The following is a 25,982-nucleotide window of genomic DNA, read 5'->3' as shown; positions in this document are numbered from 1 at the left end:
CAGGGGCACACAGAGCCTGCCTTCTCCGTATTTGGCAGTGAATGAGGGAGGGGGTGAGCAGGAGCTGGAAAGGAAGAGGAACACTGGCCTGGAGGCTACGCTGTTCTAGTGTAAACCAAGAACTTCCTCATCATTTGCATGATGAAGGGGGATTTTTCACCTGTTTGTGCTGTGGCTCTGGCACTGGCAATCTGGTTATTAGCAGTCTGCCCAGCTGAGTCAAAACTGGCTCTTTGGAGACTCAGAATGTGAGGGATGAGAAGAGATGTTGGATTTGTTGGTCAGGAAGGGTGGGGTGAAGCCTTATAATCCTGCTTTGATGTAGACTTTTCTTCATCTCTAATGGTCTTAAATAAGCCTGGTTAAATGTAGCGCTGTCAGTCAGCTCAGGCTGCTGTGATGAAGCACCAGAGGCTGGGTGGTTTGCAGCAAGCATTCACTTCTCACAGTTCTGGAGGCTGCGGGTCTGAGATCAGGGTGCTAGCATGGTTGGCTCCTTGGTGAGGGCCCTCTTCCTGGTTATATCCTCAGGTGACCTTTCCTTGGGGCATGCATGCTCAGAAAGAGATCTCATGTCCCTTCAACTTTTTATAAGGGCATTCATCCCATTATGGAGGCTCCACTCTCCTGACCTCATCTAAACCTAATTACCTCTTAAAAGACCGCACCTTCCGATACCGTCACATCAGGGCTACTATGGCTTCAATATATGAATTTCAAGGGGACACAAACAGTCAGTTCATAGCAAGCACCTTGGTATATGTGCTTGTAAACACAATCTTCTAGGCATCTTGGTAATGTTCACATGGTCACACAGCCTTCCTGTTCCTCCTGCCTAAGGCAAATCCTCTTCAAGTCTGGATACTATTGGAAAGTCACAGCCCTATTTTTATGAAAAAAGGCTATCTTGAATCACATTAGCTCAACTAAACAAAACTGTTTCTCAGAAAATGCTCGAATACCCAACTGCTGTACTCAAGGCTGATTACAGGGATCACTTCTTGAGCAGGTGGATAAAGAAGGCTCATAGAAATATCTCACTCAAGGCGCTGCTGACTCCAGGGTCCGTGTGGCCGTGATGTCCCCGTTGGGGAGTCAGCGCCACCTGCTGGGTGAATGTAGAGCAGCAGGTGTCCTAAAATTGCTGAGAATCTGAGAACTGAGAACTCAGGGATTATAATTTCTTGGGGCTCTGGTTGGGAACCAGTGCTGACAATCTGCAGCATAAGTAGGCTTAGGAAAGTGTGGAGGCAATGTGTGTTTTTGTGGGACCACAGGGTGTCCTCAGGCATGCTTTGGATATAGGGGTAACCAGGAACATGAACTTGGCAAGTGTGCCTTGGCAGGGTTGGAACAAGCACTTTGTTGAGCTTTCATAGCGTTGGCACCCTTGGCATCCTTGTGAACAGCGGGCTGTTTTAGATGAATCTTTTTGGTTGTTTGTATGCCACAAACCACCTCTCATTCTGAGACATCAGTGCTGTCATGTAGCTGTGAGGTAAGAGGAATCTGTCCGCTGTGTCTCCCTTTCTCCTGACTGCAACTAACTCACTCAACAGAAGGGGAAATCAGGGGCCAAGGAATGAAACTGAACTGGCCAGTTAAACTTTTCCTGGGACAGAAGATATGGGGGTAATGTTCCTTAACTGAATATGCCATTAAGAAAATGTTCTTTCTCTCTCTTTAAAAATTTATGACAATTTTCAAACATTTATAATGCAGAGAAAATCATGTAGAACTACGATGTACCCATCACCTAGCTCACCAGTCACTAACTCGTGGGCAGTGTTATACCGTCTGTTTCCTGATCTGTTCATCAAACCCTCCAGTAGGTTATTTTGAAAGGAGTCCCAGACATCATATAATTTCATCTGCAAGTGTTTCAATGTGTATCTCTGAATGATTCTTCATTTAAGCAAAGCACAATATCATAGAACAGTATAATCAGTAATTTCTTAAAATCACTGAATATCTAAGCAGGGTTTAGATTTCCCCAGTCATCTCATTTTAAAAATGGCTTGTTTGAATCCAAAGTCCACACATTGCATTAAATTTCTCTTCTCCTCTTTTTGTCCCCTTAACCATTTGTTAAAGAAATCGGTCTTTTGTCCTGTGCAGTTTATGGAAAGATGCTGGTGGCATCTCTGATGTTTTCTAACAGTCTCCATCCTTCTGTATTGTCTGTAAACTGGTGCTTTGGATCTAGACCATGTTCAGATTCCCTTTTTTGTGCTGGGGCAGGGCAAGGATGGTGGTGTTGAGTTGTGTACTTTTACTGCTGTACATCAGAATGTCTGCTATCTGTCTTTTCATCATGTTAAGCTTGATTAGTGGGTTCAGGTGTTATCAGCCTTACCCATTCCTTGTAGACCCTTTCACTGTTAGCCTTTCACCTAAAAGTTTAGCAGCTACTATTGCATTGTTTCGTTAGAAGTTGTAATATGGTGATACTCAAAATTCAGAAATTCTTTTCTAAAGCAGAACTTGACCTCATCGATTGCTCTGAGAGATAGTTCCTTTAGGAAAGGCAAGATAAAAAGATAAATGCTTTTATATTCCCCTCTGTTTCACCAGTTTTCAAAATAATTAGTTGATTCTCTTAAGATTCTCTATAAGATTCTGTAAGATCTTAAGATCTCTTAAGATCTCTGTAAGATCAATGAAAATTTTTTTCTTGATACTCATTTTTCCTTAGTAACACTGTGACTCATGGATTTTTATCAGACTTAAATGTGTTCCACTTAATATAGCTGTCATTCTTCATAGTATTCGCTCCTTCTTTGGCCAGTGAGCTTTTTCACATTGACTCTGAGTCCTTCCTCATGATCCGTACGGTCTTTGATAATGTCCTTTATTTCTTGTATGAAGAGCTGTTCCAGATACTTTTTGTGTATTTCCTGTTTCAGGCCCAGGATGAGCAGTTTCTCCAAGGAACTGAAATTCTTTATTGACAACAGTCTGAGTGCTAATTGGGTTGGTCCCTCTTTCTAGGTGTTTTCTGTGGACAAAACTAGCCAACACATGTATTTGTCTTGTAAAAAGAAATCAAGAATTTATAATGATGTTTCTAATTCATATCTAGAATTAGTTTTGTTCAACCTCTTTGACTTTGTACTTTTTTTCTTACGCTGAAAATCTTGATCCAAACAAAGCAACATTTTACTTATTCCCTTTTCCATACACACACATGCAAACACATGGATGCAAGTATATATAAAATCATGTATATATTATAGTGTATATACAAAATCATGTATGTATAAATTTATATATTTGAATAAAAATAACAATGATATTGTTATTATTAGCAACACAATTACTGAAAAGTTTGTAATTTCTTTGCGGTTCTTTTTGTCCTTTAGTGTAAATCTCCTAAGGACATACAAGTAATTTTATCTTAAAGCCATTTGAAATAACTTCTCTCTGTGTTGTTAAGTCATCAGTCTGATACACAGATTCATTTGTATTTTATATTTTTTCAGTTTTTAGCGATTGCTTTCTTCCTTTCAATTTTATTTTACATTATATAGATCATATACATGTTACAATGGGAAATTTCAGAAAGTGAATACAAGGTGTGTTCAGCGTTTTATTTCTGCCCCCTCCATCCTGTTTCTTCTCATTCCAGCTGTTTTAAAACATATTTTGGTTATCATTCTATTGGTTGTTTATTTTAAAAAGTTGATTCTTTTTTAAAAACAACTTTACTTTTGGTAGAATTTACGTACCATAAAATTGATCCATTTTCATTGTACAATTCAATGATTTTTATGAGTTGTACAGTCATCACCATAATCCAGTTTTAGAACATATTCATCATCCCACAAAGGTCCTTCTTGGCCATTTATAGTTATTCCATTCCCATCCACAGCCTCAGGCAGCCATGAATCTATTTTCTGTTTCTATAGATTTGCTTATTCCACACATTTCATTTGAATAGAATAATATAATATGTGCTTTTTTGTATCCCACTTCTTTCACTTAGCATAACATTCTTGAGGTTCATCCATGCTGTAGCATGTATCAGTACTTTATTCCTTTGTTGCAGAGGAGTATTCTGTTGTGTGGGTATACCATATATTTTGTTTATCTGTTCAGCAGTTGATGGCCATTTGGGTTGTTTTCATTTTTTAGCCATTATAAATAATGTTGATATGAATATTTGTGTGGATGTATGTTTTCACTTCTTTTGGATATATACATGTGGGTGGAATTGCTGGGTTATATGGTAGGATTATGTATAATTTTTAAGAAACTGCCAGACTGTCTTCCAAAGTGGCTGCACCATTTTATATTCCCACTAGCCCAATTGTGTGGGTTCCTGTTTCTCCATAGCCTTGTCCTTGGCATTGTCTGTCTTTTCGGTGACAGCCATCACAGTGTGAACTGTATCTCCTTCTGGTTTTAGTTTTCTGGAAAATATATTTTTTAACTGAATTCCATAAATATTTACTGAGGTCCAGCTATAAGCAAGGTCTTAGGTAGAGTCTGTGGGAGATTCAAAATTGAACTAGGTACAGAATCACTCCAGTTTGACTGCGTTAATTCAGAGGAGTGAGAGGAGACATATCATGAATTAACTTGATAGAGGTTTAAAGAATCAGGAAGGTATGGGAAAGGACAATGGAACACAGCCATACTCAATAATTGGCAGTAATTATTGGTAGTAGCCTATTATAATTATTAGTGAAACTTATAACTTCATGGACTTTTGACCTAGCCTCCTGTTCTCTGCTGTTACTGATTTTACTGAAACGTATAAACAGATTTGCCCTAGCCTGTCCGCTGGCACATGCTGGCTACCTGCTTTTCTCTGTTCACTATTTTAGCGTAGCTAAATTTTGTCTTTTTATGGAGGGAAGTTCTGTTGCCAGAGTATTTTCCCAGATGCAACTAACTACTAATTACTTTTCTTTGCTGTTCTTGAAGGCTTGGCATTTGCCTATTAATTAGCTACGTGTTTAGAAGTGTGGGAAAGGTTCCCTGCTTACAAAGCTTTTGGTTAACTGATAAAGGATCATATAGAACCTCCATCCTTCTGTCGTGCTTTAGATAGGAAGTGATGTGTCTCTTGCTGGTTGTCTATCATTGTAATTCTCTAGTCTTTCATTGTTGAACTAACTGTTCTGTGCTAGCTCTTCTCATCAAGAGTTCATGGTATATAAAGCCAAATAGAAATGCAGAGAAGAATTATCAAATGTTAGGGGATCAGTAAAATAGTCATTCAAAAAACAGATCATGGCATCCTGTCCCATCACTTACTGGCAAACAGATGGGGTGAAAATGGGAACAGTGACAGACTTTATTTTCTTGGGCTCCAAAATCACTGCAGATGGTGACTGCAACCATGAAATTAAAAGACGCTTGCTCCTTGGAAGAAAAGCTAGGACAAACCTAGACGGTGTATTAAAAAGCAGAGACACTGCTTTGCCAACAAAGGCCCATATAATCAAAGCTGTGGTTTTTTCCAGTAGTCATGTATGGACTATAAAGACTATAAAGAAACCTGAACACTGAAGAATTGATGCTTTCTAACTGCAGTGCTGGAGAAGACTCTTGAGAGTCCCTTAGACAGCAAGGAGAGCAAATCAGTCCATCCTAAAGGAAATCAAGCCTGAATATTCATTGGAAGGACTGGTGCTGAAGCTAAAGCTCCAATATTTTGGCCACCTGATGCAAAGAGCTAACTCGTTGGAAGAGACCCTGATGCTGGGAAAGATGAAGGGCATGAGGAGAAGGGGATGACAGAGAATGAGATGGTTGTATGGCATCACTGACCCAATGGACATGAGTTTGAGCAAGCTCCTGGTTATAGTGAAGGACAGGGAGGCCTGGCGTGCTGCAGTCCATGGGGTTGCAAAAAGTCGGATGTGACTGAACAACAACAAAAAATAATCTTTATAGGCAATCTCTGTTATTGGTGCTAATGAAATAGATTAATGATGGAGATATATAGGTGATGGTTGTCATCTCGAGAGAGGATTCAATTGAAGGAGAAGCCAATTCCAGATTAGAAATTTGCTACTGATGATGAGACTGGTAACTTTTTAGAGATTAATGGTTTTCATTTTAACACATACTAAAAAGATACACACTAAATGGGAAATAGTTGATGTTTAAAAAAATTTTGAGTTTTTAATTAATGAACGTTTTAATTACCCAGAGAAGTACAGAAAAGTATACAACAGATCTTTGTGTGTGTAGTCACCTTCAGAATTAAATATATATTAATAGTTTATATTTGCTTCAGATTTTTTTTCCTTTCTCTTTAGAAAAAGAACATTTCAGATACAGGAGTTTTCTTATTCCTTCATCCCCCAGGTAAATACTAGGCTGAAGTTGAAGTGTATCATTCTTGTATATGCTTTTGTACTTTTATGACAGATGAATGCTTTTTTTTAAAAAATGTCAGACACATCACATTTTCTATATATCCTGTTTTCTGTTTTTTTTTTTTTAACCATGTTTTTGGGGTATATTCGTGTTGATAAAGGAGAACCTGATTTTAACTAGTTTACATTGTCTATTATTTGATGAAGCCCCCTGCAACTGTGTAACACAGATATTATTATTTGCAGTAAATTATTTATTTGTATGAAGGAGACATTCATTGCTGAAGTAAACATCTGTCCTTATGCGTATGGGAAAGTGAGTTTTGTGGCTAGATACCTGTTGGTGGGCTACATGCTTTCTTTTTCTTTTTTCTGTGCACTTCTTGTTTTGCCAGTCACTCTTAGAAGCCTAGTATGACTCACAGGGCCGTGTGACACCTCCTGCTGTCTAATGTGGCTGTTTGTTTTCCAGATCCATGCCCTAGGATACAAGCTTAAGTATGGCAGGGATTTCATCTCTGGTTTTCTTCTTTGCCTGGCATAGAGTAGGTGTTCAATAAACACTCATTAAATGAACGGATGTTGTATGAAATTGATCTTCTCAGAGCCGTGGGGTAGGTAGACCAGATGGATAGACTGTTCTGTCTGTTTTCCTGTGCCCATTGTTTCAGTGAGGAAACTGAAACACAGAGACCAACTGCCTTTTTAAGGTTACATATGCAGATGCTAATAGTAGAATTTCTTATCTCTCGGTTTTCTCCAAGCCGGTTTTAAGGTACATGTTAGAATTTATAGGTTTCCTAGAAGACAAGTTCTTGAAAAATCAGAATCTGACAAAATTAGCTTTCCAGTTTTCAAGTGTTTATTAAATACTAGTGTATGTTTAGCACTTGGAAATTTTTAAAGTCTGGGAGGTCCGGTCAAGAGTGGTCTTAGCCAGGCAGATTCAAGGTTTACATTTTTTTAACTTTATGGCACTTAGTGCTTGGCATATAGATGAGGCAATTTTTCTTATTTGTGGAATGAATGAATGAGTGCTGGAGTCTTTCATACCCCCTGTCTCTATTGGAGACCTGTGGGCAGTAAACAATTAACTAGAAAAAGCCATAGGAGAAGATGTGAAAAGCAGCAGGACACTAGAAGTCTGCTTTCTGCGAAGACAGCCGGGCATGTGTTAAGAGCTCAGGTTTGATGAGAGGATGGTCCAGGGGAACGTCCTTGTGATCAGAGTTAACTTACTTGGGGTAATAGGGGAGGCAGAGGCCCTGTGGAGAAAAGCAGGCACCTGAACTTTGGACCTTGGAACACAGCTACTTTCGTCAGAGCCTCATCAAGAAAAAGAGCGTATCAGGGCCCTGGCAGTGGTGGGGTGCCTCATATCTCTGAGTTCCAGTAATAAATGGGGAGAACAGGGATTTACAGTAGACCAGGTATGGAGCCAAGCACTGTATAGACAGCATCCATGAACCCTCTCTTAACCCCATTAAGTGGGTGCCAGTGTCCACATTTTACCCGTAAAGAGACTGAATCACTTAGCCAGTTACTTAGCTACTGAGCCTGCCTTCTAATGCAGGCAGGAGAGGTAAGAGATGCTGGCTCAATCCCTGGGTCAGGAACATTCCCTCGAGAAGGAAATGGCAACCTATTCCAGTATTCATGCCTGGAAATCCCATGGACAGAGGAGCCTGGCAGGCTACAATCCATGGGGTCACAAAGAGTCAGACACGACTGAAGAGAGTTAGCATTACCTTGCTGAACTCTCCACTCCTTTCCTGGACCAGTTTTCCTCTGGAGTAGAAGGAAATGAAAGCCTGATTTGTCCAACATGTTCAGAAGTTTAAGGAGGAAAAGGCTCCTAGAAGTCATCTGCTCAACTTAACCTGTGGTAGCAGTCACAGCCGAAGGCCGTTTCTTGCCCCGAGTTGATCGTTTTCAGGAACGATCAAGGCCCAGTTTGCTTGTACTTCAGGAACAGAACAAGGCCCAGTTTCCTCCTCAGTCTCTCCCATCAGGAAGCTTTCATAAGCCTCTTATCCTTCTCCATCAGAGGGCAGACAGAATGAAAACCACAGTCACAGAAAACTAATCATACTGATCACATGGACCACAGCCTTGTCTAATTCAATGAAACTATGAACCATGCTGTGTAGAGCCACCCACGATGGTTGGGTCATGGTGGAGAGTTCTGACAACACATGGTCCACTGGAGAAGGGAATGGCAAACCACTTCAGTATTCTTGCCATGAGAACCCCATGAACAGTATGAAAAGGCAAAAAGATAGGACACTGAAAGATGAATTCCCAAGGTTGGTAGGTGCCCAAGATGCTACTGGAGATCAGTGGAAAAATAACTCCAAAAAGAATGAAGAGATGGAGCCAAAGCAAAAAACAACACCCAGTTGTGGATGTGACTGGTGATGGAAGTAAAGTCTGATGCTGTAAAGAGCAATATTGCACAGGAACCTGGAATGTTAGGTCCATGAATCAAGGCAAATTGAAAGTGGTCAAACAGGAGATGGCAAGAGTCAATATCAACATTTTAGGAATCAGCGAACTAAAATGGACTGGAATGGGTGAATTTAACTCAAATGACCATTTTATCTACTACTGTGGGCAAGAATCCCTTAGAAGAAATGGGGTAGCTATCATAGTCAACAAATGAGTCGGAAATGCAGTATTAGGATGCAATCTCAAAAATGACAGATTGATCTCTGTTCATTTCCAAGGCAAACCATCCAATATCACAGTAATCCAAGTCTATGCACCAACCAGTAATGTTGAAGAAGCTGAAGTTGAACGGTTCTATGAAGACCTACAAGACCTTCTAGAACTAACACCCAAAAAAGATGTCCTATAATGAAATTATAGGGGACTGGAATGCAAAAGTGGAAGTCAAGAAATACCTGGAGCAACAGGCAAATTTGACCTTGGAGTACAGAATGAAGCAGGGCAAAGGCTAATAGAGTTTTGCCAAGGGAATGTACTGGTCATGGCAAACACCCTCTACCAACAACACAAGAGAAGACCCTACACATGGACATCATGAGATGGTCAGTACTAAAATCAGACTGATTATATTCTTTGCAGCCAAAGATGAAGAAGCTCTGTACAGTCAGCAAAAACACGACTGGGAGCTGACTGTGGCTGTGGCTCAGACTTAAATTGCAGAAAGTAGAGAAAACCACTAGACCATTCAGGTATGACCTAAATCAAATCCCTTACCATTATACAGTGAAAGTGACAAATAGATTTAAGGGACTAGATCTGATAGAGTGCCTGAAGAACCATGGATGGAGGTTTGTGACATTGTACAGGAGGCAGGGATCAAGACCACCCCCAAGAAAAAGAAATGCAAAAAGGTAAAATGATTGTCTGAAGAGGCCTTACAAATAGTTGTGAAAAGAAGAGACATGAAAGACAAAGGAGAAAAGGAAAGATGTACCTATTTGAATGCAGAGTTCTAAAGAACAGCAAGGAGAGATAAGAAAGCCTTCCTCAGCGATCAATGCAAAGAAATAGAGGAAAACAATAGAATCAAAAAGACTAGAGATCTCTTCCAAAAAATTGGAGATACCAAGGGAACATTTCATGCAAAGATGGGCTCAATAAAGGACAGAAATGGTATGGACCTAACAGAAGCAGAAGATATTAAGAAGAGGTGGGAAGAATACTCAGAAGAACTATACAAAAAAGATCTTCATGACCCTGATAACCACGATGGTGTGATCACTCACCTAGAGCCAGACATCCTGGAATGTGAAGTCAAGTGGGCCTTAGGAAGCATGACTACGAACAAAGCTAGTGGAGGTGATGCAATTCCAGTTGAGCTATTTCAATTCTAAAAGGTGATGTTGTGAAAGTGCTGCACTCAATATGCCAGCAAATTTGGAAACCTCAGCAGTGGCCACAGGCCTGGAAAAGGTCAGTTTTCATTCCAATCCCAAAGAATGCCCAAACTACTGCACAATTGCCCTCATCTTACACGCTAGTAAAGTAATGCTCAGAATTCTCCAAGCCAGGCTTCAACACTATGTGAACTGTGAACTTCCAGATGTTCAAGCTGGATTCAGATAAGGCAGAGGAACCAGAGATCAAATTGCCAACATCCATTGGATCATTGAAAAAGTGAGAGAGTTCCAGAAAAACATCTACTTCTGTTTTATTGACCATGCCAAAGCCTTTGACTGGGGATCACAAGAAACTGGAAAATTCTTAAAGAGATGGGACTACCAGACCACCTGACCTGCCTCCTGAGAAACCTGTATGCAGGTCAAGAAGCAACAGTTAGAACTGGACATGGAACAACAGACTGATTCTAAATTGGGAAAGGAGTATCTCAAGGCTGTATATTGTCACCCTGCTTATTTAACTTATAGCAGAGTACATCATGAGAAATACTGGACTGGATGCAGCACAAGCTGCAATCAAGGTTGCTGAGAGAAATATCAGTAACCTCAGATATGCAGATGCCACCACACTTATGGTGGAAAGCAAAGAAGAACTAAAGAGCCTCTTGATGAAAGTGAAAGAGGAGAGGGGAAAAGTTGGCTTAAAACTCAACATTCAGAAAACTAAGATCATGGCATCTGGTCCCATCACTTCATGGCAAAGAGATGGGAAACAGTGGAAACAGTGACAGACTTTATTGTTTTGGGCTCCAAAATCACTGCAGATGGTCACTACAGTCATGAAATTAGAAGACGCTTACTCCTTGAAAGAAAAGTTATGACCAACCTAGATAGCATATTAAAAAGCAGAGACTTTACCAACAAAGGTCTGTCTAGTCAAAACTATGGTTTTTCCAGTAGTCATGTATCGATGTGAGAGTTGGGCTATAAAGAAAGCTGAGCACCGAAGAATTGATGCTTTTAAACTGTGGTGTTGAGGAAGACTTGGACAGCAAGGAGATCCAACCAGTCCATCCTAAAGGAAATCAGTCCTGAATATTCATTGGAAGGACTGATGCTGAAGCTGAAACTCCAATACTTTGGCCACCTGATGTTAAGAACTGACTCATTTGAAAAGACCCTGATGCTGGGAAAGACTGAAGGTGGGAGGAAAAGGGGACGACAGAGGATGAGATGGTTGTATGGCATCACCAATTCGATGGACATGAGTTTTTGAGTAAACTCCGGGAGTTGATGGACAGGGAGGCCTGGCATGCTGCAGTCCATCTCGTCGCAAAGAGTTGGACACGACTGAGCGGCTGAACTGTACTGAATAAGAACAGAATTTAAACTTGGGCCTTGGGGTGTGCATCTGTTAAGTCCTTCCAGCACTGTATTGGAGGAGTGAAGGTCTGGTGCCTGCCTGGAGAGTTATATTGTAATTTCAGAGTTTTTGCTGATTAGGTGATTTCCTGGAGTCTGATTGAGTTTCTCTCCCCTGCTAACCTCCTGATCCTATTTCTTAACTGTGGTTTATCATGGCCATAAGATGGTGCTGCAACTTCGCAGTTGGCCTTGGGAAAGGCCTAGGGGAGAAGGGAGAAGGAACACCTCCTGCAGTGGTCAGGCACTTGGGCATCAGTCAGGTCTCAAGCACTGTGTAGGAGCTGTGACTTCAGGGCTTCTCATGCTTTCCTTCGTGATGGGCATTTTTCAGGTCTCCAGGAGAGGTGGGTAGGCTTACTTATAGCCAGGCCAGCTATTTCTCTCTGCAGAATGGTCTGGATCCTACTGGTATGAAACAAGTAACTTCAACTGGGAGAAAACACATGTAGCCTCTGTCCTTCCACTCCATTTGGAGCCCTTTGGACTGTGCTGTTATCTCATCTGTCACGCGTATACTTTAAAAAAAAAAAAAAAAAAAAAGGAGGTGGGCAAACCCCACTGGCACAACAGGGTAGTTTTGAATCCAACTCTTCAGGCCCTTAATTCAGACTTCCTGCCCTGCTGCAATTTGAGTAAAAACCATCTGGGCCTCATCTTAGCAACTTCCTCTCTCACTCCAAATAGCAAGAGTTATCTTTTCATTTGAGTTCTTGGTCTTTGTGAGTCTAGTTGCCAATTCAAACAGTGGAGTATCTTCCTGTTTTACTTAAGTGAATACAGACTTGCATCACCACTGCAAGTAGAAAGCAGTGTAACTTGGGGTTCAAGTTCAAAGTCTTAAACAGGCATCCATGTTCTGACTGTAGCCTTGAGCAAATAAATCCATTTTTCTTGACCCTTAGTTTCTTTACCTGTAAAGTGTAAAATGATAGTTTTGACTTCATTTGGTTACTGTGGGAATTGAATGAGATAATCCATAGCTTAGCACAGGGCGTGGTACATGACAAAATGCTAAAACTGCATTAGCTGTCAGCAGCAGCAGTAATTACAGTTGAACATTCGTGTCAAGTATTGTTCAACAGAAACACTGCTTCTCTGTTGTATTTGTATGTGGTATCCTTTTTACCCAACATCCGTAATACTGTACTCAAAACTGATTTCCGGGTGTTCCCTCTGTGTGTCATCGGCCAGCAGAATTAACAGATGTCTGTCTCTCTCTCTCTCTGAAAAGGAGGGAAAGAAATGCTGCCAAAGTCTAGATCTTTAAAGCGTGTGTTTCTTTTTGTAACTATGAAGATTAGGCTCTGGTCTCTAGGTTATCATTTTATTGTTTCTTGACCTGAAAAAATTGAGAATATGTTAATCCTGTTAGATGTTTTCTTTTGGACATCTCAGTGCAGCTGCTGAAATCTAGCTCCCTTCACAGTTTGGGGGCTATAGTGCTCGGCCCTGGCTCTTCCTGGCCCTTCCCTTCCTGGTTGGTACCAGAGGCTGGTTCGCTTTTCCCCTCTTTCTCCTCCTCCTTCCTTCACGTTACCTTCTCCCAGGGCCTCTCTTCTTTCCCCCTCCCTTTTCCATTTACTCTTACATTCCCTCCCTCCTTCCCGCCCTCCCTAATTCCTCCCCTCCCCTGGTTTCTAGCTCCTTTTTGCTTTCTGTTTGTGTTTCTGAGGGCCGTGCTCCAATTACCTCATATTTGGAGAGAGGAAGCTGTAGCCAATCCGGTTTCTGTCTGCTTTTAGGTCAAGTGATTTCTGAACTGCAGTGAGATGCTTTGAATTTGTCTTGTTGCAGCTCTGAGCCTGTAAGATGGCTGTCTGAATCGGCAGCGGCTGGAAGAGACAGAGAGAGGCGGGGAGGGAGGGAGGAAGAATTGGAGGGGTTGCCGGCATAGTGCATGTTTTTAAATGTACATCTAATCCGATGAAGCCGAGGTTGGGATTTTTCTGGGATCCCAGGACTGGCTTAGCTGCGTTTTTGCAGAGATTAAGAGAGGAAAGCAATGGGAAATTCGCTGGGCTGCGTTAAGGAGCCGAAAGATTCAATAGCCGTTCCCGAGAAGGCTCCCATATCTCCTAAGAAAAGGGTTCGGTTCAAAAGGAAGTGGAAGGGGAAGAAAACCCCTACTCCAGCGGCACCCTGTGAGGAAGAACCCGCGCAGGGAACTGGAGCCCTCGAAGAGACGGGAACCCTGACGAAGTTAACAGTGAGTCTCCAGAAGGGGGAAGGAGTGGGAGGGGCCGAGCCACCACCACCCCTGGACGTCTTACTGCCCGGGGACTCGGCCCCCAGCTCAGGGGTGGGAGCCCAGGGCATGATCGTTCAGGTGAAGGAGAGGTTCCAGGGGGAGATCCAGACCGCCCAGCTTTTGTTGGAGAATGAGTCATCAGTTGCCGGAGGGGCCTGGGATTCCCTGGAAGAGGGAACGACTGTCATCGCTCACCTGCTGGACAACCCGGCAGAAAGGAACTGCAAGAAGTCAGTGAGCCAACTGGTGGGATTTCCGAGGACAGCCTCCTGCAGCTGCAGGGCTGTGCTGCTGCCTTTGCACAGGGGGGCTGCGGCAGAGGAAGGAGCTGCTCCGCTGGGAATCAGGGGCAATGCGTCCCCCAGAACAGACCGCCCCACCGACACAGACAGTCTTTCTGCAGGCTGGAGTGTTGGCGGAGGAACCAAGGGCATCTTAAGTGCCCCTCAGACAGGTCCCTGGACTGTGGAATACTCCGCTCCTTCATCACTGCCAGACCAGCCGAGAGGCCAGAGCCGCACAGAGCCTGCTCCTGTGGGTCGAGTGCCCCCCCAGGTGCCCAGACTGCCTGCTTCTCAGAGTGACGTATCCATCAGTGGCCGGACTGTGAGCATCTTGCCGTCCTCCTCCGGCTATGGCAGCGACGGGCCCCACTCACGTGGAATCCAGCCTAAAGACCCGGAGCCTGAAAAGAGCTCCACGTCCTTCTCAGAAGAGGATGGCACCCTTTCTTTGGAGGCAAGCCACACCCCCTTATGGGGTCTAGAGTTGACGGGTGGGCATGCTTAAGGGATAGTCAAGCGGCGGTTTGCATTACTGGCCTCAAACCTACAGAAGTGGAGCGCGGCGAGCAGTGAGGAGCGCTTCTTACACTTTACCTGCCAGTCGGATACCGGGAGTTAGCCCCTGCTGCGCTTGGCAAGCAGAATCTATTTCAGGTCTGCCCCTTGGTGCTCGAACCGACTTCTTGTCTCTGGGGACTCCGACTCTGGGTAATCATGCCGCATAATTGCTCGAGCTATCCGGTGGGGTTATCTCTCAAGGTGCAGTGCTAGGTAATACTTCACTCTCAGCAGGTCTGTTTATCAGCCTCCCTGCTGTAGGAAGTTGTGTACACAGAGGTGACGGGGAGGCTGGCTGACTCTTTGAAGTGAGGTGGAAGGGGTCAGGGGGAGGCACTGTCTTCTGTGTGAGTGTGACTGCTCTTCTCCCTGGAGAGTGGTGTCCTTCCTGGAGCTGATGTAATCCTTCTCCCGAGGGGACACTGCTAACGACAACACCCATTCCCGAGGTGGAGTGGCTAGTCCTCCGCTGGTTCCTAATTCCAGCACTGGAGGAGAGGGACATAGGTTTATCTGGAGATTAGTCCAGAGCTTGAGGGGACAGGTAGAGGGGGTTAGAGCAGTCTGAAGGTTCAAGGCTAGAAACAGTCTGTTTTCTGATCAGACTTGTTTATGTCCCTAACATGTTTTTGTTTGTGAGATACATGTTCAGACATAAGTGGAGGTGGTGGTAGTGATAGGTGGTGGGTGCTGTGATGCTTTTAGGAGTCAAGGAGCAAGTGAGAATTTAAGAGCTCTGAACACAGGAGAGAGAACCCCAGGTGGTACAGGGTTTCGTCTGGCACGTACGGGGTGAACGTGTAGGTGGCTGAAGTTATAATCGTCAGTGACTGAAGAACTTTTGTTAGCGTATCGGTCTCTGCAGCAGAAGGAAAAAGCTTTAGGGGGCCAGAGGTAGAAGATGGAGCAGGGCATTTTCTGTGTTGGGCTGTGGGCAGCTGCCCTGGTGCCTGCAGAGCAGACAGGGTCCCACCTGCTGGTGCCCTACTTCTCACCAACAGCAGGACGCTGGGGAGAGATGCAAATTTAAGGTGACCTGTGGTTAAAATGCCTATTTGGGTAATGAATTTCCCCCATGGATAGGCCCATTTCAGTGCCCTTTGTTATTATAGAGTTTGGAGACTGAATAGTTGGAGGAAAAAATGGTCATTGAAAAGTATTTATTACGTGGTTGGGCAAGAGGCATCCTTGGGCTTTTCATATAAAAATGTGTGTGTGTGTGTTAAGGTGGGGAGGGAGGCAGTGAGGCTGCTGGGGTGGGGTGTATCTGAGTTTCACTGGATAAGAGGAAACGTCAAAGTCGGCTTTTACCTTGGTACAGAAGGGATGTAGAGTAATTGCGGCAGAACCAGTGACTGAACTGATCGCTCTTTTGATATTCCTGAAGTTGTGGAGGCATCGTGATGATTTAGGATACATGCTTAGAATTAAGTGTGAGGTTTTCAGAAACTTTGGAATATAAAATATGAAGGAGCTCACATTTAGTGGAAATCAGTTCAAGATAATGTCCTGTAGGTGACTGTGGTACTTTTGGAGCAGGAAGGCTCTGGACAACTCTGTGAGGAGACTCCAAGAAGAGATTGGTAGAAGAAACCTCTGGACCGTGATCTGTAGTTTGACCGAATCAACAGCAGTGTGACTCTTGGGCTGTTCAGTATGAGAATCGTACTGGTGTGTGGTACTTTCTGGGCAGTCAAGCTCTACATCCCGTCCCAGCTTCCCCGAGAGCAGGCACAACCGGACTACACAGTTACAGCCTAGGAAGAAAAACTAGGTGACCTGGAGTCAGCTCAGAAGGCTGGCACGGCTTTGAGGTTCTGTGTCCATCTGGTGATGCAGGGACCACGGACTGTATGACCATCCTGTATGACAGATAGATAAGAAGTGACTTCTCAAGATGTGTCCCTTATCCCTTAAGGATGAAGGTCCTTAAGTTCACGGGGGCCTGGAACCCTCCTTGGTCTCTGAAGGTCTTGTCTTCGGGGAGCTGCGCCCTGCGTGGCAGGCTGCTCACAAGGCCTGGGTCGGCGACAGCAGGAGAGGAAGGGGAGGGTGTTCTGAGACTGCAGATCTCCTGGGAAATGTGGGTTGAGCCTCAGGGCGAGAGCATCTGACTGGAATGCGAGGGCCCTGGGAGGACGCGGGGTCAGGAGAGCAGCTGCTGCTGGTCACACACCAGCTTCTTCCTACAGAGGGGACAGCAGGCTCTCCAACAGAGGTGATGGTTGGCTGGCTGGTTGGTTCCTGTTTTGTCTTGTCTTTAACATGTCCGGGTAGAAAACAGAAAACTTTGCGCTCCAGAGCGGTGTCTGTCCTTGACATAACTCAGGCCACATTGTCTCTCCCGTTGATGACTCCAGGGCATGGTGACGGGAGTGGGGCCAGGCTCTGCCCACACAGAAACGTGGCGGTGGGTTTGCTTCTTTCCAGGACAGAGAGAAATGGGAACTGATGCCTGCTGAGTGCCGGCTCTGGGTGATAGAAGACAAATGGTCTGGTTTTTTGTCCACCTGGTCGAGCTGATTCTTCTCTTGACAGGAAACAGTTAACAACAGAAATAGGAAGACAGCGGCAGGGGACAAAAATGGTTTTCAGAATGATAAGTAGTAGACTTGGATTTGGAGCTGGGTGGGAGCGAGTTAACAGCGATTGTACTTTGATGTCAGACAAAGGCCTTTGCTGGTCCAATCCATCTCTCAGGAGGACTCCCTGCTCCCAGCTGCCATCGATAGCTGTAATACCTGGCTTAATGGAACAAGGGAAATTGTTGAAAATCCCTTTCTTTTCTCCCTTGGCTGCACTGCCAGTCTCCCGGCCGTGGTTAGTGGCTTCTGTTGAATGAAGAATTTGGCCGAATACCATCGCCCTTGCCACAAACCCTTAGATGTTGGGTGAATAGTCAGAAAACACTGGGGCTAGACATGATGAGAAAGAAATCAGTTGGTATATTATTTTCTGGGCTAAGCCTTTTCAGTTATAAGTATCCCCTTCCCATTTCTCCTCTTGAGTTACAGGGAAAGTTGTTTTTACTAATACTGACTTTGTATTACAAGAAGAAAGCAAAATTCACCAGATGGTACTATTGGAGGAATGTAGCAGTTAAAGTTACAGTTAGAACCTTTATTTAAGAAAGGAGTTTTTTTCTTTTAAATAATTTTACTTAATTAAAAATACTACCAAAGAATAATGATTATTTTTCAGGTATAACAGTGGTGTTGTGGCTATGTTAACAAAAGAAGAATCTTTTTAGAGATGCATACTGAAATATTTTTGGAGGAAATGAGAGTGTGGAATTTGCTTTACAATAATAGGGGAGGAGTGAAGTGGGTGGAGTGTAGATGAAGCAAGATTAGCTATGAGTTGATATGGTTGGAACTGGGTGATTGGTACATGGGAATTCACAATATTCTTTTTTTAATATATATTTGGTATTTTCCAATTCAAATGTAACATTTTTTCTGAGTTTTGACTTGTTTTTCACTGTTCTTTTCACTAATTTGTTTTGGAAAATTATTTTTGTCAAATTATGTTATTTATATTAACATGTAATGAGTTTATTATCTTTTTAAAAAAATATCATCCCACACACCTCTGGGAACCACCAATTTCTTCTCTGTATCTATAAACCTTTTTTTTTTCTCCAAGCTTTTCATGTGTAAGAAGGATCATACAGTATTGTCTTTCTCTGTCTTGATTTATTTCACTTAGCATAATACCCTCGAGATCCAATGATGTTGTTGCAGATGACAGGATTTCATTCTTTTTAATGGCTGAATAATATTCCATTGAGTATATATGCCACAATTCCATTATCTGTTCATCCATTGATGGACATTTCAGTTGTTTCCAAATCTTACTTATTGTAAATAAAGCTGCACTGAAGGTGCATATATTTTTTCAAGTTAGTATTTTCATTTTCTTTGGATAAGTACCAAAAGTGATGTTGAGCGTCTTTTGATATACCTGTTGACCATCTGTGTGACTTTTTGGAAAAAATGTGTGTTCTGATCTGCCCACTTTTAAATGGGATTGTTTATGTTTTTGCTGTTGAGTTGTGTAAATTCTTTATGTATTTTAGATGTTAACTTCTTATCAGATGTATGATTAGCAAGTATTTCCTCCCATTCAGTGGGTTGCCTTTTCATTTTGTTGGTGGTTTCCTTTGCTTTGTAGAAGCTTTGTGTGTGTCTGTTGTTGATGTTTTATGTGTGTGTGTTGTTGTTTTGCTTTTGGCGTCAGATTAAATACATCATTGCCCAGATCTATATCAAGGAGCTTGCTACTTGTTTTCTTTCCTTTTTTTAACTTCTTGTTTTGTATTGGGGTACAGCCGATGAGCAATGTTGTGATAGACTCAGGTGAACAGGGAAGGGACTCAGCTATACATATACAGGTATCCATTCTCCCCAAACGCCCCTCCCATCCACCTGTCACATAGTATTGCGCAGAGTTGCATGTGCCATACAGTAGGTCCTTGTTGGTTATCCATGTTAAATAGTAGCCGAGTATACATGTCCATCCCAAACTGCCTAACTATTCTTTCCCACAAGCAACCTTAACTTTGTTCTCTAAGTCTGTGAGTCTCTGTTTTGTAAATTCATCTGTATCATTTCTTTTTAGAGTCCACATAAAAGGATGAGTTTCTGTGTTTTCTTCTAGGAGTTTTATGATTTTAGGTCTTATGGTCAAGTCTTTAATCCACTTTGAGTTAATTTGGAGATATGGTGTAAGATAGTGGTTGAGTTTTATTCTTTTGCATGTGGCTGTTGTTTTCCCAACATCATTTATTGAAGAGATTCTCCTTTCCCCATTGTGCATTTTTGGCTCCTTTTTTTTTTGTAAATTAATTGACTGCATATGCATGGGTTTGTTTCTGGGCTTTATCTTCTGTTTCATTTATTTATATGTCTATTTTTATGCCAAATACCATACTATTTTAATCTTTGTAATGTTGTTGGAAATTGGGGAGCGTGATGCCTCCAGATTGCTTTGGTTAATCAGTGTGTGTGTGTGTGTGTGTGTGTGTGTGTGTGTGTGTGTATTTCCATACACATTTTAGGATTATTTGTTCTAATTGAAAAATGCCATTGGAATTTTTATAGAGATTGTTTTGAATTTGTAAGTTGCTTTGAGTAGTATGGACATTCTAACAGTATTGATTCTTCCAGTTTGTGAGCACAGAATTTCTTTCCATTTATTTGTGTTGAAATTTATTTCATTTATGTCTTATAGTTTTCAATATACAGGTCTTTCACCTTTTTGGTTGAATTTATTCCTAGACATTTTATTCTTTTTGATGCAGTTGTAAATGGTATTGTTTTCTTAATTCTCTTTCTGATTGTTTGTTACTAATGTATAAAAATGCAACAGATTTTTGTATATTGATTTTGTATTCTGCAAATTACTGAATTTGTTTATTCCGATAGTTTTTTGATGTCTTTAGGAGTCCTTAGGATTTTCTATATATAATATCCTGTCATCTGCAAATTGTGGCATTTTTATGTCTTCCTTTCCAATTTGGATGCCTTTTATTTCTTTTCCTTGCCTAATAGCTCTGGCTAGGACTTTCAGCATTATGCTGAATAAAGTGGTGAGAGTAGACATCCTTGTCTTGTTCCTGATATTAGAGGAAGGGCTTTCATCTTTTCATCATCAAGTATAATGTTAGCTCTGGCTAACATTATGGTGAAATACCTTTCCTCTATACCTGCTTTGTTGAGAATTTTTATCATAAATGTTATTGAATTTTGTCAAGTGATTTTTATGCATCTGTTGAGATGATATGACTTTTGTTCTTCCTTTTGTTAATGTGTGGTATATAACATTGACTGATTTATGGATGTTGAACTATCCTTGCATACCTGGAATATATCCTACTTGATCATGGTATATGATCCTTTTAATGTATTGTTGAATTTGGTTTGCTAGTATTATTTTGAGGATTTTTGGATCTCTGTTCGTCAGGGATGTTAGCCTGTAATTTTCTTTTCTTGTGTTGTTTTTGTCTGGTTTTGTTAGCAAGATAATGCTGGCCTCATAAAATGAGTTTAGAGGAGTTCCCGCCTCTTCTATTTTTGGAAGAAATTTAAGAAGTATTGGTGTTAATTCTTCTTTGACTGTCTGATAGAGTCTATCATTGAAGCTGTCCTGGACTTTTGTTTGTTGAGAGATTTTTGATTACTGATTCATTCTCCTTACTATTAATCAGTCTGTTCAGATTTTTTGTTTCATCTTGATTCAGTCTTGTTAGGTTGTATATTTCTAGGAATTCATCCATATCTTCTAGGTTGTCCAACTTGTTGGTGTGTAATTTTTCATAGTAGTCTCTTACAATCCTTTGTATTTCTATGGCATCAGTTGTAACATCTTCTCTTTCATTTCTGATTTTATTTGTGTACTCTGTTTTTCTTGGTGAGTCTAGCTGAAGGCTTGCCAATTTTATTAATCTTTTCAAAGAACCATCTCTTAGTTTTGTTATTCTTCTCTACTGTTAGGAAAAATAATGGTGGAATTATTATACAGTGCATGGAGCTTCCCTGGTGGCTCAGTGGTAAAGAACCCGCCCCCCAATGCAGGAGATGCAAGAGCTGTGGGTTCAATTCCTGGGTCTGAAAAATCCCCTGGAGAAGGAAATGGCAACCCACTCCAATATTTTACCTGACAAATTCCATGGATAGAGAAGCCTGGCAGGCTACAGTCCATGGGGTTGCAAAGCGTTGGACATGACTGAGCACGCACGCGCGCACTCATACACACATTATGTAGTGCATATGCTGAAAAAAGATTAATGTCCAGAATATTTGAAGTGTAGTGTAAGTGAAGTGGTTAAGAGTATGGAGCCAGGTTGGCTGAGTTTGAGTGTACCCTGGGGCAAGTTACTTAATATCTCTGTGGCACAATTTCCTCATTTGTAAACTGAGGATAAGAGTAGTGTATACTTTTCAGGGTTGTTGTGAGAATTATAAGAGTTGGTGCAAGTAAAACACAATGAAAGTGAAAGTATTAGTCACTCAGTCATCAGTTATTAATGTTATTTAAATAATTTCTATAAATAAACAAGAAAAATGTAAACATGCTAGTAGAAAAAATAGGGGAAAGCCCAGGAATAAGCAATTCACAAAAAGAAGAAGAAAAAAACCCCAAATGCCTCATACACGGGATTCTTTCTCACTAGTATTCCAAGATATAAAACTCAAAGTAACAACAGAATGCTGTTTTATACCAATGAGACGGGCAGAAAATAAAAAGTAGGCAAAGATGAAGAATGATGCAAAAAAACACTTTACACCCTTGTTGATAGAAGTGTAAATTGGTGGTGTTACTTGGACAGTAGTTTGGCGATATTTAGGAGAATTTTAAAATGCCCATATTCTGCGATCCAAGATTTCCATTCTAATTATATCCCCTGAAAAGTTTTCCATGACTCTGAATTTGAATATTGAAAGGAGAGCTCCCATGATCTTTACCTAATTCTTCTGTTGGTAATAAACACAGCTGCCATAAGATCTCTCTAGCGAGGCATTTGTAATGAATTACTACCTTGTACCCTCACCTGTTTCTTGAGTGAAAGTTTTTGAAGTCTGATGCCTTCACTGTAGTGGGATGAAGTCAGCTAGAAACTTCAAGACACATGAATCAAGTATTATTATTAGCACATTACATCTAGTTCATTCCCTGAGACTTACATAGACTTACAAAGTTCACATTCCTCAGCCTGGTATTCCAACCCCTCCATAATCTGTCTAATCTTCTCTCCTATATCAATCCCCAAGTAGAACTTCCATGTCTTAACAGGTCGACCTCTTAACTGTCCACTACTATTCCTGTTCCAGCTTCTAACCTTTGTTTGTATCTACTTTCTACATAGAATTCTTTTCTTCATTTTTTTTTTGTCTGTTTCTATAACATCCTTCAAGGATGTGTTTAAATCACACTTCTTTAAGAAGTATTTTTATCACTCTGAAGTGAAGTGAAAGTCACTCTCTCATGTCCCACTCTTTGCGACCCCATGGTCTATACAGTCCATGGAATTCTCCAGGCCAGAATACTGGAGTGGGTAGCCGTTCCCTTCTCCAGGGGATCCTCCCAACCCAGGGATCAAACCTAGGTCTTCCGCATTGCAGGTGGATTCTTTACCAGCTGAGCTACCAGGGAAGCCCATTTTATCACTCTGCTGCTGCTGCTACGTCACTTCAGTTGTGTCTGACTCTGTGCGACCCCATAGATGGAAGCCCACCAGGCTCCCCCATCCCTGGGATTCTCCAGGCAAGAACACTGGAGTGGTTGCCATTTGCTTCTCCAATACTCTAGCCCATACTAATTATTAATTATGCTGAGATCCTCTATTGAATATTACTATTTCCTATATATTTTTTTTAAATATTTTTTTATTTGCTGGGTCTTAGTGCAGCACATGTGGAGAAGGAAATGGCAACCCACTCACTCCAGTACTCGCCTGGAGAATCCCATGGGCAGAGGAGCCTGGCAGGCTACAGTTCATGGGATCACAAAGAGTTGGACATGACTGAAGCGACTTAGCATGCACACAGGCATTAGGGCACGTGGAATCTTCAGTATTCATTGCAGCATACAGGATCTTTAGATACAGCATGTGGACTCTTAGTTGCAGCATCTGGGATCTAGTTCCCTGACCAGGGATTGAACCCAGGTCCCCTACATTGGGAGTGTGGCGTTTTAACCACTGACCACCAGGGAAGTCCCTATTTACTGTATTATTGTTCCTCTTTTGGGGCCTTAAATTATGTGAAACTCTTCCCTGTGATTTTACCACATATGCCTAAATACAAGGTAAAGTTTTTCCTTCAGAAATTAGCCTTCAAAAAAAGAGGAGGGCAGATTCTTTTTGTATTGGATTTTTAAAGTCTTTCTTGTTATTGGGCTCTCAGTGAAATTATAGTCAGTTCATGAAAAAGGATTAATGAATCTGCTAATTCATTGGATACCAGTTTTTGTAGAGATCAACTAACAAAATTGGTTCAACAAAAAGAGTACCTGAGGAAATTCCCTGGCAGTCCAGTGATTAGGACTCTGTGCTTCCAATCAGGAGGCCTGGTTTCGACCCCTGGTTGGGAAACTAAGATCTCGCAAGCCACATGGCCAAAAAGAAAGAAAGAGTAACCAAAAATCTAAGAAAGTTTTAGCTATTGTTCTTGAGAAAATAACCTAAGTTGAAGTGTTGAATGTAGCAATTGTATGTGTTTAATCATATTTTTAAAAACTTTATTTTTTAAAATTAAAAGCATTTTTTTTTTAGCCATGCTGCACAGTGCATGGGATCTTAGTTCCCCAACCAGGGATCTAACAGCACCTCCTGGAGTGGGAGTATGGAATCTTAACCACTGGACCACCAGGGACGTCCCGAAAACTTTCAAAACATCACCCACATCACTTATAAAAGAACACACACACAGCAAGTGATCACATTATGGAAATCATAAATAGCAATAGAATGAATGGGAAAAAACCAATATTACACAATTGGATTCTTGTGGCTGGGGATGAAATTTACAAGGACAGCATGGATTCAGACAAGTGCTGTTCTATGTCAGAAGTCTTAGAAAGGAATGTAGATGATGTTTTCTAGAAAATGCACCCATATAGTAGCTTTATTAATTCTTAAAGTACCTTTATTTATGAAAAAGACTGGGTAAGGATGCCTGTGAAGACTCTGAATAACATGATTTTATGAAATGTAAAGGTAAAAATAAGCATGAATGCTAAATTAATGCATTAGATATGCTGCTCATTTTTAAAACTTGAAGTGTAGTTGATTTACATTGTTGTGTTGGTTTCTGGTGTATAATAAAGTGACTCATATATATCTTCTTTTTTTACTTTCTTTTCCATTATGGTTTATTACAAAATATTGAATATAGTTCCCTGTGTTATATGGTAGAACCTTGTTTGTCTATTTTATATACCGTTGCTTGTATCTGCTAATCCCAAGCTCCTAATTTATCCCCTCCTTCCGCTTTGATAACTGTAAGTTTGTTTCCTGTGTCTGTGAATCTGTTTCTGTTTTGTAAATAAGTGCATTATTTTAAATATGGGTATATGTGTAAATAAGTTTCTAAAAATTTATGTATTCATGGGGCCACAAAGCTTTCCTTTCTCCAGTTCTCTCTTCCATCTGTCTATTGTCATTTGGGGAGATTTGGGACTGCTTCTGCTTGGAGTAGCCTTATTTTAGCCAGAGATATGGCATGTCTCAACTGAGTTCTTTCAGAGCAAGCATGTCTGGTTTTCTGTTTCCCCTTTTTCATCTGGCTAACTTCTACTTAGATCGTAAATTCCAGCATAGATGCTGTCTTGTCACCTCTGTCAAGTTCCTTGGTGTTGCTGGTTTGGGTTACTTGCTCACCTGTGTCACAGCATTGATCTCTCGGATTGGTGTCTTGTCTTTCCTACTAAATTGTTTGAGCTTGAGGCCCAAGGTTGTGCTTTTGTCTCGAGATACCAAGAACTTGAACACAGCTCCTAGGACATAATCTTTGCTCGAGAAGTAACAGCAGAACAAGTACATGGTATTTGACATTTTTTTGTTCTTCTCCCTCCTCCTGACGTATGGTATCTGCCGTAGTGTGAAGCACAGATGAGATGTTGTTCAGTAAATACTTGACGTGAGTGTGTGTTAGTCTCTCAGTCATGTCCAGCTCTTTGCGACCCCATGGACTGTAGCCCACCAGGCTCCTCTGTCCGTGGAATTCTCCAGGTAAGAAAACTGGAGAGGGTTGCCATTTCCTTCTCCAGGGGATCTTCACGACCCAGGGATGGAACCCAGGTCTCCCACGTTGCAGGCGGGTTCTTTACTGTCTCGTTAGGAGCATATTCTGTTGCTAGACATGCTTCAGAGAGGGAATTAATCAAGCTGTGGGACGTTGTGTGTTGAAAGAGAATTCAGGTAAATGAAGCTGTCCCCTTTTCCCAAATGATTCCTTTTAAACATCCAGATGAGGGAGAAAGCTCCCTGGCTCTGAAGCTGGAATTCTCCATTTGGGAGATGAAGGTAAAAGCTTCTACGTAGCTCAGAGGACAGCACTGCAATCGCGTGTGAGTAATACGTGAAGAGATGGACAAAAGCCAAATTTAATTACTGAGATGATTATGATGATAATCCCATTTTTCTCATCCAGCTCACAATCTAGGAAGGCCCTAATCCAAACAGGGTATTTTTCCTTTCCCTGAGGGATCTAAACATTTCCCTGTCTCATTATAGCTGTGTGGAAAATCTGAAGTACAGCTGTTCATTGAACTGTTTCCAATACAA

General features: G+C 41.6%; 1 protein-coding gene across 24 annotated transcripts in view; it reads left to right on the top strand.

The window, feature by feature from the left end:
- The window catches only part of MACF1 (microtubule actin crosslinking factor 1), a 339,001-nt gene that overhangs the window by 146,929 nt on the left and 166,090 nt on the right, over positions 1-25,982 (top strand). For 3 of the 24 annotated variants that reach the window (XM_043878600.1, XM_043878601.1, XM_043878599.1), the window contains exon 1: positions 13,480-14,591. The exons of 14 other annotated variants lie outside the window; for them this stretch is intronic. In XM_043878600.1, the coding sequence (XP_043734535.1) occupies positions 13,608-14,591 (984 nt within the window). In that variant the 5' untranslated portion in view covers positions 13,480-13,607. Of the gene's footprint in view, positions 1-13,478; positions 14,592-25,982 lie in introns of those variants that run through there. 7 more of the 24 variants (XM_043878604.1, XM_043878603.1, XM_043878605.1 and 4 more) reach the window with 5 other exon arrangements.

Source organism: Cervus elaphus, chromosome 20 (assembly GCF_910594005.1).
Source record: "Cervus elaphus chromosome 20, mCerEla1.1, whole genome shotgun sequence".
NCBI lineage: Eukaryota > Metazoa > Chordata > Mammalia > Artiodactyla > Cervidae > Cervus > Cervus elaphus.
This window is presented reverse-complemented; position numbering and strand designations above follow the sequence as displayed.